The 17,126-nt window shown below is 36.5% G+C and overlaps 1 protein-coding gene across 1 annotated transcript; it reads right to left on the bottom strand.

Moving 5' to 3' along the window:
• Positions 1–902: 902 nt before the first annotated feature.
• NUCB2 (nucleobindin 2) lies at positions 903–16,848 on the bottom strand. Its single transcript, XM_009288775.2, has 12 exons — positions 16,678–16,848; positions 15,918–16,025; positions 14,457–14,583; positions 10,998–11,101; positions 8,914–9,099; positions 8,179–8,269; positions 6,592–6,650; positions 4,962–5,054; positions 3,830–3,919; positions 3,084–3,254; positions 2,669–2,750; positions 903–1,194 (listed from the first exon to the last, which is right to left on the bottom strand). The coding sequence occupies exons 1-12, from the start codon at positions 16,819–16,821 to the stop codon at positions 1,082–1,084; spliced, it is 1,368 nt and encodes a 455-aa protein (XP_009287050.1). The 5' UTR covers positions 16,822–16,848; the 3' UTR covers positions 903–1,081.
• Positions 16,849–17,126: the final 278 nt, after the last annotated feature.

Here is a 17,126-nt window from a genome sequence, read left to right on the forward strand (position 1 = left end):
GACCTATCCTGGTTCAATACCAAAATAATACAATCAAGTAGCACCCCTGTTTTAGGACACTTCATAAACTTACACCAACTGCTGAAAGACTAATAAGAGTTAATAGTGAGGCTCTTAAGAAGTCAAAGATTCATGTCTGAGAAGAGCTTTCTGAAGCACATGGTGCACTTTGAAAAATCTGGTATTATCATAGGAGGTAGGATAATCTGTACAGAAAAAGACAATGAGTCTTTTTCTGCTTTGCACAATATTTCCATCAACATAAAAAGCTTACTTAATAGCATGCAAAATTTTGAGATCAGCTGGCACCTGATGAAAGAAACAGGGACAAAAGTACTGTCCCAAAAGCCAGTTGAGTATTCAACTGCTACACAGAATTAATCTCAACGAGGAGGACGGTTCAGATCAATACATCAGAAGTACACTATTCCTTTTGAAGGCTTACAGTGAAATTCTTAGGCTTCTGTAAACATGAAAAATATTCACTGTTCCATATAATTCTTTGCTGTGTTTAGATTTTAGAAAGTGCAAATTTTCTGTGATTAAGGATTAGAAGTCTGATTCTTATTTGGTCTCAAAGAAGAAAGGGTTTGGTAGTGCTGGAAATGGTAGGCCTTTATCTATGGTCTTCGTTTCTCCATATTTTGCTTCTCAGCATTTCTGGAAAGAGTTTCTGCATAAAACTAGACCTAATGACATTCAGGCCAGTTCCCTGCTTCCTCTCTGAGAAGATTCCGATTTGTGCCTAAACACAGAATGGCAGACATCTCCTCCCTTTTTGTAAGAGAAGAGTTCAGCAGCTCAGTCCCCTGGCCATAAAAACCTTTAGTATTAAGTTTCCTTAATTCCCTCCTCCATTATAGCCTCTAAATGATCCCCTTGTTGTGTTTCTCACTGATGCATTGGAGAGAAAATTAGTTTAATTTATTATTCAAATCTGATTGATACTTCATCTCTAACAGTCCCAATGATTTTACAACCTCAGGAAGAAAGTGGAGAGTTCATGTTTCACTCTGATTTCCTGCTCCCACCCCCCCACCCCCCAAATAATAAAGAAGCTATAAAGGTGAGGCACAAGTGGTTAAGGGTGAACTTGATCAGTTCTAGCAGCTGGTTCTTGGACATGTCCTGGTGGTGGTAAATGATCACCTCCTGCAGGATGTTTTGGTGCTTCTCCAATTTTGTGGTCCCCAGCTGTAAATCAAGAATAAAACCATTTTTAACTTCTCAATTAAATTGGCCCCAAATATGAAAAGTTTCTAAAGGAAAGTTTCTAGTGTAGGGACAATCAAACAAAACCTTGTATTTTTTTGGTTTGTAAGTGGAATCAGGAATTTTGTATGTGACTAACAATGAAATCGGATTGAGATTACCCAATAGACTGCATTATTATAACATTCAGAGTTTCCTCTTAGATTACTAGTTGTTTCTGTTTTCAGTGAAATTTTTTTTACTTACATAATACATTGGTTCTTTGGAGATTGTTCTTTCTGAAATATATTATGTGTTTATGAAACCTTTAATCCCAATATAGGAAGCTTGAAAAAAAAGAAAATTAATAACTTGCTCCTGTATTTTACTCCTCACTGTGTCAAAAATACTTACAACATTCTCCCTTTGCTTACCTTTGAATAATACTAATTTTCATAGTTTGCTGAAGATTTCAGAACTTGCAGCTGCATTCTTATGATTTTATTTTTTTCCTTAAATTACCCTTAGTAGCTCCAGTAGCCTACAGATCAGAAATATTGTCTACTTGGATCTTCTTAACTCAGTGAATGACTAGTGACTAGTTCTGGCTAATATAATGAATTCTTATGACGCCTGATTAAATGACTTTGCAGAAAGTTTTTACATAAAATAATATATATGTTAAGAACAGTATCTGCTACAATATTGCCAGTATCAAAAGATGTATCATTAGTCCAACTCCCAGGGCATCTGCCATTACACATGATGTTTTTACGGAAGGTGAGGGGAAGTGAGGCTCTTACAACTAAGGATCATAAAATGAAATTACCCACAGGCAGTTTTGAAGCGAATGAAAGACAAAATTAAATTGGTACTGAAATGTCATTATTTCTCTTCACAGAACTGAGTGGCTTAGGGTTAGAATTTCAGGGCACTCAACAAAGTGAGCTGTAATCACTGAATATAGCATTTAAGGTTTGAAATCCCACTGTTGGCCCTGCAGGAGCAGTTAAGAGCTTCCAGTATTCAAAAGGCTGCCTGGATGTAGTCCAAAGCCTTATGTTTGAGATGAATGTCAAGAAGTTCTTGAGCTCTACCGATAATGTTAGCACATGAACATGGAAGCCAATAAAGCCATATTAGTTTCAACCTTTCTAGAGGGGGAGAAAAAACTAAGTTAGGATGTATGGGAAAGCAGAGCCCCTTTAAAGCACAAAAGAAACATGGACAATGTGTTATGGATAAGAAGTGCTAATATATACCTGACCATTTTGTTGCCACCAATGAGCAAATGCAATGATTTATTATGACACTATTTTCTTTTAAGGGTGTTGAAGCAATTGGTCATTCATACTGTCTAAAACTAACTTGTCATGTCACGTTGTGCCCAACTGCTGGTAAATTGGCCACAGAGGATGACCTTTACATTGGAGATCTTATTTTAAAGTTTGTGTATCTACACAGAAAGATAACATACGGGGTTGGAATTTCAGTTCTCCAGCTGGTCCTGCAGGAGGATTTCCTTGCTGTAGTTTCTTTTGTTCCATCTGTTTTACAACCTGGTGAAAAATAAAATACCACAGTTGAAAAACTTAAATCTGTCAACTTTGTCTGATGTGACATAAATGAATACACTTAAAAGAAATTTTGCAGTCATTAGGTAAAGTCTTTCTTAATGGGCATACTACTGAGTTGAGATGCTTGCTTTGTTTGCTATAATCCTGAATACTAGATTATGTTCTGCTGTGGTACCATTAATTTACAATTCAGCTGGGACTCATATGAGAAATCAAGGTAAAGAATGCTCCAGAGTTGGGGATTGTCATGAGACGTTACATATATAAGGATACAGAAAAGGGAAAAAAAAGAAAATTCTGTTCTCGTAAGTGTACCTGCTGAAGCTCTTGTTTCTGAGCCTGAAGCTGGTCGTGCTGCCTCTGTAGCTCCTCCTTCTGTTTCTGAAGATCTTCTGCTTTCTTTCTAAGTTCATCTTCCTGCTGAGAAATATGACTTTCAAATTCCTTCAGCTCGTCCTCAGTGAAGAGCTGCTGTTGATCTAGTGTCTGCAAGAAAATACATACAAACAGGAATACTTAGGCAGGAATGCATTTATATTTTTATTATCTTCCCACTGAAATTATTATTAGCTGACTTGTACAGTTCACCAAACAACACTCAAAATTTTCATCAAAACACCCAGACGTGACACTGTAAAGGGTTAGTACACTCACTGTGAGAAACAGTAAAATAGCCGTTTCTCGGCTATTTTCTCAGCAAAATTCTACTACAGATTTAGAGGTAGGAGAAAAAAATTCCTCTTGCTTCTAGTTGAGCTCTTATCTTCCCTTTAAAGTGATTCATAAACAAAATGTCCATTTTCTGTTTGAAAAGCATGTGGGAAAAGCTCTTCTAGAATCCACAGGGTGGCGCAAGACCTTTTCTGTTTGTGTGTGGACCATAAAGATTACATCTGCAGTACATTAGTCTGCTACATTTTGTACATTACATTTAGCTAAGGCGCTTAACCACACACATACCAAAACAGGACTGAAAAAAAGCAAAGGTCAGAGACATGCCATTTGGTCTCCTGGTTAGAGCGATGGTAATAGCACAGTATGTTGCACTTGGAACACATTACCTCCCAGCTATCTGGCTCCAAAAATTCTTTTTTCTCTGTAGCTCGCAGGAACTCTTCCAAAGTCACTAGCCGGTCCTTGTTGATGTCAACCTATTTGAATAAAAAAATTAAACTCAACCTAAAGGACGGGTTTTGGTGGAGTTAATGTTTAATTTCATTATGCAAATACCTTCAAATATAACCATTTTATTTCTAAACTGTCCCATTTTCAAGGGAGTGCCTCCAACATCTTCTGAAAACTTCTTTCACAAGCTCATATAGCTTAACAAAAATGGAAATAAAAAGTAAATCCTCACATTTTACTTCAAAATCCATTGGCTTTACTGGAAACATTATATGTGGTCACAGCCCCAACGCTAATAGTGGCATGCATGATTTTTCTGAGAAAAATGTTTTGTAGCTTTCTGGTAATAATTTTGTAACTGTGAGTCAGAGTAATCTCCACTGTTGGATAGGGAGGTTTTAAAACATCAGAAAAACCCCAACTGAATTGTGTCAGAATCCTTTAAGGGGAAGGGAGGAAATGCTTCCCTTTATGAATAACAGAAGACCAGGCTTGCTCCGTTCCTCAAGCTTAAGGAATATAGTTGAATACAGAAAAGATAGGAGTGAAAAACACTGTGGTTCAAAACATCCTCTTCCCTTTCCTCTGTCTCCTGAGCTGAAAACCTATCAGAACTAGTAAAGGAATTCACTGCCATAGGTGATACCTTGAGCTCTGAGCCCTCTTCTGAAGGGACAAAGGTGAACTACCTGAAAGAAGACATTGCTCTACTCCCTCTTCTCACACCTAATTCTTACCCATTTGCCAAGTGCAAAAGCACATTTAGAGTCTTCCCTGTTCGACACAAAATTCATAGGGAATTTCTATTGAATCTCAATATCTGCAAAAGATGGAGGCTACAGCACAATTCCTTCTCTGGAACTTCTTAAAAAATAGTCAACAGGCATTTACATCAGAATATGGGCACAGGACTTGAGAATTGTAGCTTTATGTGAATCCCAGCACAAACAGCATTCAGTGTGACAGGTCATCCCTTTCTGCTGTACTTGGACAACCCTTCACATTAGGAGGACGGTAATTCTTGAACATAGAAGGAAATCAGCAGCTCTACTGAACATCAGTCCCCACCTCATTCATTACATGTTCTCTCATTCTCAGCCTTTCTTCTTCCATTTCAACCATGTCATCCTCTTCATTTTTGGGATCGTAAACTTTTTCTAGCTGAAATTCAAAATTAGCAAATGTTAGTTTGGAGAAAGGGCTGCTCATTCAAATGACAGAGCATATTTGGAACAGTAGCGTGAGATGTTGCTAAACACGTGAGTTCACCATTTTTCCAACAGAATGAGAGTGTGTGTGTGTAATTCTCTTTTAGCATAGTATTTAAGCAACAAGTGAGCCTTTCATTGCTAAGACCAAAGTTTTCAGTTAATTCATGTGGTCTGTTGTAATTCAGTGCTGTGGACATTACAGTAAAATTGACCTCAGCATGCACAGTCTGATCCTACATTTGATTCAAAGCAGGCAGAGTTTCCACGTGGTTTCTGGAACAGGAGAGAGTAGCTTTTTTATCAGAGCATGCAGCTGACCCTGTAAGCATTCAGGGTATCACAAGACAAATTGAGTGCTTAATTTAATGGTCCACTTCTCTTCTTGCACAATGTCTTTCTGGTGAGTTTATGCTTGTTTGCTTCTACTTAGCTTTCTTAGTCATTTAGCTTCGCTCGCTTAGCCATAGGTAATTTTAAGGCCCCAGACTACTTGTTTTTAAACTACAAAACTGCAAAATGGTGGGACATATCTGTCAAAAAAGACTGCCATATATCTTTATTGTATTAGAGGGGATTATGGCAAAGTATTGTTAGAAATCTGTATTTGCAAATTTAATTTCTTCAAAAATTTACAGTAGTTTGAATTTATAAGCTTCTATATACACTGTATACCACATTTCCTCTCTGACTCAAGAAATCTAGAAAAAATTGTAAGACTAGATATTGACAGCCATAGTACTGGATCTTTGAATGGGAAGTTTAGGGTTTTTTCCTGCTATACCAAAACAGAACCTACTGGAAAAATGAAGACCAAGGCCCTTTGTTTACTCATTGATTCTGCAATTCCCATCACTGTAGAATTTCAGTACATTGCTATCATTACCCTTCTGGGAGGCAAAGAAGTACTAATATTTGCGTTTTCACAGACAACAAACCAAGGCTTAAAGAAACTAAGAGCCTGTCTACTTTATCAGATGTACATTTGCTCCAAACTAGCTAGATACAAAATATGTGAAATTTCTGTAGCTGCTTCCACAATGTGCTGTCTTTGAGCCAATTCGCACGAGCGTGACCCTTTTCCTCTCAACAAGTCTTATGACTTTAGATTAGCACTGAATGAGCACAGATACCCAGCCTCAGAACCTCTACCAGGCTGCATCTAGCCAGAGCAGGAGTGCAGCTCTCTGCATTGCAATTTATACAGCTATAGCTATCCTGCAGATTAATTATAAAATCTCAAAGAAGCCTGTGGCAGAGAAATACATGAGCACTAGATCTCTGGTGTCTGAGTCCTATGCTTCAACTACTTTATTTTCCCTGCTGATATGTTTTTACACTTTTGTAGAAACATTAAGGATGCACAAAACTTGGCACGAATACTCTACTTTGTAGTCCCAAAGCCCCCAAATATACTTGGAAAAAAATACAGACATCCCTGTAACCATTTACTGAAACAAGTTACGTTTTTTAAATTATGGTTTTTTTACCTCTTTAGTAAATAGGGCTTCTAATTCTTGCTCATCCAGGAAACCATCATTATTGACATCTACAAAAAGAAGTGTTGAAAATACAAGCTGAATATCTACAGAAAGTAAAACATGTAGTAGTTCTCCATGAGTTAAGTAAGTATCAGCAAACACATCTCACATGGATTAAAAACCTCATTTAACAAGATGCTGGTTACATTCTGTTTAGGTTTTTAATCAGGCATTGGCTGAATTGTATTACCATTCTTGGTTGGTTGGACAAGTCTGGAGCAATCTCCCTACTTTGTAGATTAGCAAACTGGAATAGGTCACAACAGGATTGCACAAAGTGCAATTGCCAAAAAATATTGCTGGAAACAAGTGTCTCAATTTAACAACTAAATTTGTAAATAGATTCAGGAGCAACAAAAATCTGTAGAGGAACTTTGTTAACCAACAGTGTGACTCTCCAAAAAACCTAAAGAATTATCTGAAAATCTATATAAATATGCAGCGCTTCAGAAGAGATCACTGTAAAATGACTTTTCATGACAAATGCAAAGAGGAGAATACTTGATAACTAATGATCCATCTTTTATCCTACATTCTACTCTGAATATTGTTATACTATCTCTGAAATTGAAAGAGAATGTCTACTTTGAATGACTGTTATTATGCAATATTTTTGTTTAATTGCTTCGAAGTTTTTTATATACTAAGCTCTAAGGCAAAAGATTGTTTCAGCTATTTCTGTTTTGATAAGATTTGCACAAAAAAGCTACCAAAAATTTTCAGAAAATCATCTTGCCAGATCTCTTTCTAGAAAGAAGAAATAAGGTTTAATAACTATAATACGTATTTATATATTTTATAAACCAAGATAAAAGTTCAGACTCAAGCTAGAACACTTTTCTTCAGTTAAATTATCATCTTTGGGATTAGTCAAATTCTGTGTACTGTTCAACCCTTCACAGCCCAGTGCCAGGCAGGATCTGCTTAAGGGTACTTTATTATGAAACATTTAACAATGTCAGGATATAAGGTTACACACTTATATAATCACATTTAAAGCAAAATGCCCATTGAGATGCATTCTCATCTCTGCTACTATTTCATTGTTTCTAGCTGCACACTGCTCAGAAATATAGAGGCAGGATTGGGGGTCATTTTGGTTTTTCTTTTATTAAGGGAATCTTGCAACTTCTGAAGAGGCTTGGCACTTCTATGATCACTGCAAAGATAAGGGGAGTCTGGCACTTATCTGCAGAGATGATGAGAAAGCAGGTTTTCCCACACACACCTCTGAGGATTTATTCCTAGTATGTAGTGTGTAAGCAAAGTTATAGTTATGGACAGCCCTCTAAGTACCCATACTTCCCTGAGCAATCACTACTGGTTATTGGCTGTATCATTTTATGAGTAGTTAAACAAAACTCTGTTTTCAACTTTTAAACCCCACAGTAAACTTACAAACAATAACATAAATATTTTCTCCTCTATACTCTTCAGATTCATCCAAATTGCTTGAGGTATAAGACAAACTTGCCCTCAGCAGAAGGTAACAGAAAGTCACTTCACTTGTTCATTAAATTAAACTAAACCTCTTACCGTGTAATTTGAAAAATGTTTTGGGGTCAAATTCATTAGGATCTAGTCCATCTGCTTCTTCCCACACCTCTTTCAGTTGATCTTTGCTTCCCTATAGATTGGTTACAAAGAAAAACTATTCAAAAATGATGAAGCGTAATTTTTCTGCATTACCTTTGCATTACAGTTTCTCTGAAAGGCTTTATTTTCTGATTAGTCATGTTGCAAATGGAATCAATGGAATTTTCTTTAATTCTCTTTTGGTCAGGTCTAATACTTTCATTAGACAGAAAGGCCCAGGGAAAGAGCGAGTGTCAAGGAAATGCATACTCTGTGGGAAGGAACACCTGTAATAATCAGTCATGGCCACAGACTCATCTAGAAACACTAGCTGAAGGGAGTTAAATTAGTTTGCCTTTTCTAGAGCAAAACTGCTGTGATGCAGTTCCTTGTAGGCCAGGCATACCATGAAGGCATCCCTACAGTTTTGAATACCATTCTGGCTTCTTCCTCATGAGTTTTAGCTTCTTTATAAATAATAATTCTGCCAGCAAATAGCATACTTGTACAGAAAAAATGGGGGTATATATAGTGGGTTTTGTAATGCTCTCAACACTGTTCCTACACTCTGCTCCCATGTCAATGAGAAGAGGCAAATGCTGAGAACAAACAAGATATACCCTGCTCTTCATTAGCTTTTTCTCTCTGGAAAGGAAAGCTTCCACCCAATCATGTAAGAACAGACTGTGGCCTTACAGGATGGTGAACTTTAGGGTGATCTCCATGTTTTTTCTTCATCTCTTCAAATTTGGATTCTTCTCGCTGCCTCTTTTCTTCATCCAGTGTTTTTAAATACTCTCTCCTCTCATGTTCTTTCATCATCTCATATTTCTTAAACTCCTCATGGCGGGTCTTATCATAGTTTTCTAGGTCACTTGTAGCCTAAAAATATAGATATATGTAGACACATGATTATGCCACACGATTATGTTAACATGTACAACATGAAAAACACTGTATTGTTCAGATCTGTGGGCAAGGCTGGCCATATTGCCATTCTCTTTTTAAACATGAGGTAGACTAGTTGGGGGTTTCCTTTCATGTGACAGTGATGCAAAAACATCCCTCCTCACTTCATTATTTTCACAGAAATTAATTTGCAAGTGTTCAACTGCTGGACAATTTTTGCAACTACACAGTACTGTAAGAAGGCATCAAGCTGTCCTTTCTCATCAATTAATAATAAATTAACTCAAGTTAAGCATGTCCCATACTAATTAAACACAGCTTCAAATAGTGCCATTAACTCCTTGTTTATTTCAGAATAAGAACGTTTGTAGCTTATCCTGCAGTTTAATGAAAAAAGTGCCTTCATTAATAACGGGAGTTAGTTTGCAGTAGCTTAATACAGATTAAATAAAAAAAAACGATTATATGGAGAGAAAGGGTGTGAGGGGAGAATGTCTGACAAGTACTTGTATAGAGTTTGGAGATGTATCATTTTCAGACAGCTCAAGGTATTAAAAGATGTTTTGGTAGTGCTTTTCAAAGTAACATGTTCATACCTGATATAGTCTCTCCATTATTTACATTTTAATTTTCAGATTCACTGTACCTTTTCAAAAACAATTCCAAAGCACAGACCCCCTAAAATGCCCGTTACACTCTGTCAATATCTCAGCTGAGAAATGAGAAGACAAGAAAAATAATATAAGAGAAAGAACTGCCCCGCTGTTCTTTCTATGCTTCTCCTAGCCAACCAGAATTTTCCCAGAAGTGATGCTCAGAAATGGCAAGAAACTTTATAATATCTGTACAATAAATAATTTTACAGAAAATTGAGATACAATTTTCCAAGTGTAAAAAAAATCCACAAAAATTACAGGAAGCTTAAAATATACCTTATCTTTCCATTTATTTTGAAAATATAAAAACTGTCAAATTCTCATGTCAGACATGCAGTGCTCTCTAAAGCATACCTGGGATTAAAGTCTTTTTTCCCCTTGGGAAGCGTATTTTTTCCAGCAGTTGAAAAAAGCCATGCCATGCTTACCTTAACTGCATCCCCTTACACAAAAATTACAGGAAGCTTAAAATATACCTTATCTTTCCATTTATTTTGAAAATATAAAAACTGTCAAATTCTCATGTCAGACATGCAGTGCTCTCTAAAGCATACCTGGGATTAAAGTCTTTTTTCCCCTTGGGAAGCGTATTTTTTCCAGCAGTTGAAAAAAGCCATGCCATGCTTACCTTAACTGCATCCCCTTAATAAACATGCACTGAAAAAAAAAACCCCACACCTGTGATTGGTACCGAATCTGCTAAATAGACATAGAATGCCATGCCCAGCATATGTAATTTCTAATATTGGTATCTTAAATTCTACTCTGCTGTGGTTTTGCAGCTTGACATAAATATAATAGACCCCAAAATCCAAATGGCTAGTTTAGGGATGATTTTTTATGTCATTCTGTGAGACGCTTAAATCATTTAGAATTAGAAATCAGAAAATACATTTGGGAAAAATGTACCCCTATCAAAACTGCATTTAATTTAAATGCTCTCAGAAAGGCATATTTTATTTCCAAAGTTGTTTGTACTGGCACATGAATGCAAGTCCTGTTAAGACGCCACGCCAAAATTTATGGGCTCTTCAGCATAATGCACTCTGACAACAGTTTTCAAGTGTGCCATGGAGACAACTGACTTTTCTCTGAAAATGAAACTGCATGTCATTTATAAAAAAGTGGTATATATAAAAGGATTTGCCTTTACCAGAGAAAAAGCATAATAATTAATACCAAAAACACCCATAGTAGTTTATATCTAGCACTCACTGCTTTGATCAACATATCTAAGTCTTTAGGTTCGAATGTGTCAGGATTCTGATGGTTCAGGTGCTCAAACTGTTTAAGGAGAGCCTGATGGTCTATGCCAGTGTCTGAAAAAACAAGGTACAAATGTAAAACATTAAAATAAGTTTGAAATCAAGTGAGATCAGGAAAAACTTAAAAACTTCCAAACGGGAGCTTGTGCCCTTGTAAGTACCTGAGGCTCCCTGAGGACTGGATAATTTTTTCCACTGTCGGAGGACACGATAGCAGCACTTCTAAAGTTGCTTTTCCTGAAGGAGATTGGCAAACTTGATAGCAATTTGCACTGTATTCCTTCTGGTGTGTCAGTGTTGCACTGCACACAATAATTTAACATGCACAAATTAAGGCTCGTGTTTCAGCAAGGAAACATACAATCAAATTGAGCTTTGCAAACCAAGAAAAACCTTTTATTCCCTTTTACATAATTGAGATAGATAGTTGAAGTTATGTGCAGTATCAGAGCTAACAACTTGCATCTTTTTCCTGAACTGGAAGAAGTCTGACTCTTCTATTGCCCTGTACATTTTGCAAATTACTTGTATCTGGCCAAAGATGTATGTACAATATGGTGTAAAATTATATCAAATCAGATAAGCAGATATTCAAATTTCATTTGTGCAAAATGAGAAGTGCAAGACAGTGGAGAGTCAGGTTCTGTGTCTAAAAGCTGCAAACATTTCTCTCTTCCTTATGACAGGAACTATACCCAACAATATCAATACACAATGCACTAACAACAAAACACATTTCTACAACAGGCTTTTCTAGCTGTTACCATGGTTTCTGACTGCTAATGCTAGATAATAATGCTATCTTAAGCAGCATACACTTTGATATGTTATGTATAACAATTTTGACAAGCTTTTACTAGATGGCTTAGCAAAGAATATTTTATTTGTTTTGAAAAAATTGGAAAACACAATTTTGAACATGTTATCCTTTGGTAAACTCTCTGTCTTACACTCAATGTTGTGTTTGTATTATCACAAAACAGCAAACGCTGGCTGTGGCAGATTTCAGCCATCATTCCTCCCTGGTGAGATCATAATTTCTGTTGAAATATATGCGCTTTAGCCTGTTTTTGAAACATTTTTTAGAAGTGTAATAATAGGCTTTCTAAAAAAACAAATAAAAACCAAACAAACAAACAAAAAAAACCCCAAAAAAACCCACTGCCCCCAAACCCATTTTTCTCCATTCCTTATATTTATGGGAAAAGACTCATTCTATTTGACAGTATTTACTTGCCACATTACTGTATTATCTGAGACCCAACCCCTAACATTCTTCTGTCCTGTACTGACCAGTCTAGTAGGATCTTGGTGCAAATATTTAAAAACACATCTGGATCAGGACTGAATATATGCAGAATATAATCTCAAGTCTGTTTGTTTTTTTTTAAACCTGATCCATCTGAGAGGGAAGAAAACAGGGGGGGTTGTGTGCTTTTTTTTTTTTTTAAATAAATTTTTAAGATTAAGATCTTAAGACTAAGATATTAAATGGTGTTACAGGGAAAAGATTAACAGAACAAATAAAAGGAAACCAAATAGCTCTGCCTGCTGTTACTACAGAATGCTCTTTTGTACATGTTCCAAGACATTGCATAGGTGTACAGATGCAGCTGTATTTTACAGGTAATCTGGCCATACTACTTGTATATGGTGTGAAGTACTCGCTGGTAAGGCTGATTGTAAACTTTATAACTTTATAACACTCCCAATGTTTTCACATGTTAGTAGTCATCTGAATATTTTGAACTGGAATAATCTGTTCTTGTTCTTTCCCAAAAGTAAGATCTCACACTTACACTGTAACAGATCTGATCTGTTGGGGGGAATTATTTTTCTAAAGCACGCTCTGTTAGTTAATCTTGATTTATGGAAGTAGAGAGGGCTAGAAGTAATCAGTCAATTAAACTATTAAAAAAATTTCAAAACCCACAAAATTACTATGTACACAATCAGGTATCATTAGCTGCTGTCAACTAGCTCACTGTGAGTGTCACCATCATGTCACTGGACTGCTTGTCTGCAATAGGAGCATGAGACTGGGTTCTTGGCAGCTGAAGAACCACCTGAGGAAGGTGAACACGGGGTCTGGCAGATATGTGAGGCAATGCACTGACTCCTGTGGAGGGGCTACCACTGGTCTGCACTGTCCAGCTACCAGTGGACTGTACTCTCTGGACTAGAACTTTCATTAAAAGAAAACATAGGACAGAAAGGTGATCCGATGCCCTCAGCCAACTCTATATTATTATTCATTAATTATACTACGGTAGCACCTAAAGACTTAATTAGAAAGGTACTGCACTGTAAATATCTTTTTTCCCAAATTAATCTGATGCTTTCCTGACCCTAGTAACGTCCCCATGAACACATATTTGCACACAAGTACTTCTTCAGTCTACTTGCCACCTCTAAATTCATCTTAGTCTAGAAGACAGATCCTTATTCTTGGAGTATTTTAAATTGATACATTACCTGTTCAGTTCAGTGGGATCCCTCCCCATAACCTGCAAGTGTTTTTAATAATAAAATAATCTTCATAGGTAAATTAAGCCCTTTTTATTATCGCTTCTTTGTGAAAAACAGCATTTCAGAAACAAGATCATGCAGTCCATCTTGATCTTTGTTTATGAGCAACTAATTATCTTCAAAAAGAAACCACTAATAAGAAATTTACAGAATTTTTCTAAATACAAACTTCAAAAATTCTTCGGTAATAAGAAATAAAAAGGGATAGCACCACTTCCCACACAAACATACAGCAATCAGAATCATTAGAAACCCGTATATATATATTCATTAAAAGAAATTGCCTGAGTTTGTACGATTTCATTAGCAATTAAGAAAATGCTATGAAGAATTTTTTTCACTCCAAATGTTTTTCTTTATTCAGGGGCTTAAAACTGCCCCAAAAATAAGAAAAATAATCTTCTGAACTGAAATGTTTAATGTTTGTTATAAATCTGTACAGTAACTCTTATTGGTGGAAAGGGGGCTTAGAAAGAGAAAAAGGAAAACTTTTGTGTTAACTAACTGTAAAAAAAAAAAAAAATTTCTACCCTGTAAAGACATGAAATGCTATGTCATGTTGTATTCTTAAACATAGTCCTACTATGTTACTAGTTCTCAGTGGGTAATCTATAAATCAATGCACTACAAAAATAAAAAAAGAGGTTGAAAAAGATTAGAACTATCTGAAAAATCCACTGCCAGAATCAAGTTTAGTTATTTATAAAATACAGATGGCTTTTCTCTTCTCCCTTGTTTCCTATAAAGATGGGTCTTTACTGGCCCTAGGCCAGCTCAGAAAGGACACTCACTTTCAAACAAAGCATAACTGATGGATTTTGGGCACCTCTCCAACACAATCCGATCTGTTAACTCACCTAGTTAAATTTTGTATTCTTACCTTGAACAGAATCCATTTTAGCTTTAATTAACATTCTTAATCTTGCCACCTCTTGTCTTTTTAGTTCATCCAGCCGTGTTCTCACATGGTGGCTTACTAAATCAAGCTCTCTGCTTAGTTTTCCACTCTGTCAAAAAATAAAAGTTACGTATAAAAACTAGAATGAAGTAGCCTTTAGGATTCCCATTAGACATGAGCTGCAAGACAGCAGACTAGTGGCATTCTTTGGCAATACTGTAGCCCACATTATAAGAATCTCAGAATTTTTTCAAAAAGCAGATTCAAATTTTTTAAGCCTATGGTTATAGAAACAGAGAGGAATCCTAAAAGCTTTCTGAAAAGAGAATTTCTAAGTATCTTGCTCCTCCAAAGAGCAAAAGCATGACCTTGAAGCAGCAATACCTAGTAATGTTTAAGAAGTGACAAATTTCTTGATCAAATGTTCTCAAATTAGTTCAAAAGAACTGTGAGATGCACACAAAGAGCTGTGTTCTTCATCCACTTGATGACGGCTGTAAGACTTGAGAGTAGGTACAAGCACAGCAACAGCCACCAATGCTGTATTGCAAGAATATTTATCAGGATCTGGAAACGGATAGCAACCTTCAAGGGTTGCACTGGATGTAGCACAGAGGAAAAAGGAGCCAAAAGCTGCCAACGGCAACATGAGGGATTAAAGGAAATGCAAAAGGCAGGATCTTCTCTTTAAGTCTATCACTTTAGACTGTTTCCTACCTGTCCCTTGCTGAATTTCTAGCTCATAAAGGGGAATGGAGAACAGTCACCACCTAGAGCCAGGAACTAAAGTAGAAAAGACAAGAATGTGGTGAGGTTTTGGAGAGAGTGCTATGTGGATTGGCATAAAAGAAAGGACAGCAGTGGAGAAAGCTAGAGGTCTATTTTATTCCTATATACACTGCCTTTACCTCCAGCGTAACTCCTCAATTTCCCCAGACTTTAAAATCTGACTTGCTTGTAATTCTCTTCCATGTCATCATATTCATTTGTGACACACTATCTTAATCTCAGAAGGCAGATATACCTCTATGTTCAAAACAGTGTTCCAAATGACTCAGCAGGCAACAGCGAGCGAGAGCTACGCTTGCAGCTGTTTTGACGTACATTAAGGTTTACCTACCTGTATGGAGTCTGAAATCAGCTTTTTAGTAGATAGGCAGAAGGCAGAGACTATGAATTCAAGCATATGTTGTTGGGGAGTGTTTGGGGGGGGGGGGGGTATGCTATGGGATAGTCTTTAATGAACAGAAGTTCTGCTGTCCCTTGACTAAAGACAAAGATCTAGTAAGAGTTAAATACCTAAGCAAATAAAAATGAGAGGAAATTTAAGCTCACAAAAATTGAGAGAAGCATGAAGAAAGAAAAGGAAGAAAGAATACAACATACGTGTCTCATGATTATGGATTTAATTAAGCTTAATTTAACTCTTTTTTTTGTACCTACCTTTATTTCCTCTATGTCAGCAGTCTGGAGTTTCTCCCTGAAATGCTTATCTGTTTCCAAGACATCTATTACTTGCCTGAGATATTCATCATAATAAAGTCCTGTATCCTTCAAAAAAAAAAAAAAAGAAATTGAGAAAAGAATGTACTACCAAACATTTCACTTTGTTTAAATACAATGATTAAACTGAAACTCAAATCTCAGCAACACAAGCATTATACTGTCTTACATATCTTCGTTTTTTCTGATTTGCATCATTGCCCTATAACAACTTATGATTCATTTGTTTCAGCAACTGACAAGGAAGAGGAGAAAAGTGTTTAGGAATCCATGTCATACACAAGCATCTGTCATGTTAATATAGTTTGGGGTTTTTTTAAAACAGTGCAATTCATTCATTACTGTTCTATTTGAAACACTGAACTGGAATCACTGAGTGGAATTTCCTAAGCCACCACTCAATCGCTTGAAAGAAGTCTCTCTGGAACAGTAAGCAGTTCTTCCTATTGTAAGCTGGGGAATTCCTTCCATGTGCCACCTCGCCTTTAGCAGCTCACGAAAAAAAACAAAAGAGAACAAATTTAAACGGAACCTCACCATAGTAGATGGTAGACTGTATGACAATACTGGCTAATATTAGTTTCCTTCCTGCAAGTAACTCCAGTAAAGAACATCTAAATTTCAGGAAGGGAGTTTGCTATAGCCAGATTACTAGCAATCAGGAAAAAATACTTAATTAGATAAATTTCATTACACTTACTGGATTTTCTACCTTCTCTCCTTCTACGTGGCCTTCTCCTTTGACTTTTGTCTTATCTATGTCTATAGGTACAGCTTCCAAGGCCATTAGGAGACATGTCATCAGCAAAATACACTGTTGGGGCAGGACAGATAGCCACTTCATCTGAAATGAGACCAAGTCACAAAAATCAATATAAGTGATGTTATCATACTGTACTGATTAGAATTTTTTGATGTTCCTACATAGATACCTGTAATAACCCACTTCCCACATGTTCTACTGCTCTCAAGGAACACTAAAACTCAAAGAATTAAATACAGCTTTAATTTTTAAAGACCATTACTACACAAGCAGATTTCCTCAGATTATCCTACAGTTGTGTGGCAAACCCAAGTTGTACTGTAAACGGTGAGAGGTTTATAACATGTTGAGGTATTATCAATGGCTCTGCAGAACAGGTGGGAACA

Source organism: Aptenodytes forsteri, unplaced genomic scaffold (assembly GCF_000699145.1).
Source record: "Aptenodytes forsteri isolate BGI_AS27 unplaced genomic scaffold, ASM69914v1 Scaffold8, whole genome shotgun sequence".
Taxonomy (NCBI): domain Eukaryota; kingdom Metazoa; phylum Chordata; class Aves; order Sphenisciformes; family Spheniscidae; genus Aptenodytes; species Aptenodytes forsteri.

Coding starts and splice junctions, on each gene's coding strand:
- NUCB2 (XM_009288775.2), bottom strand. CDS start 16,821: ATGAAGTGGCTATCTGTCCTGCCCCAACAGTGTATTTTGCTGATGACA. Junction 16,026..16,677: donor GAGAGAAGGTAGAAAATCCA/GTAAGTGTAATG, acceptor TTTTTTTTGAAG/GATACAGGACTTTATTATGA. Junction 6,651..8,178: donor AACATTTTTCAAATTACACG/GTAAGAGGTTTA, acceptor TTCTTTTTGTAG/ATGTCAATAATGATGGTTTC.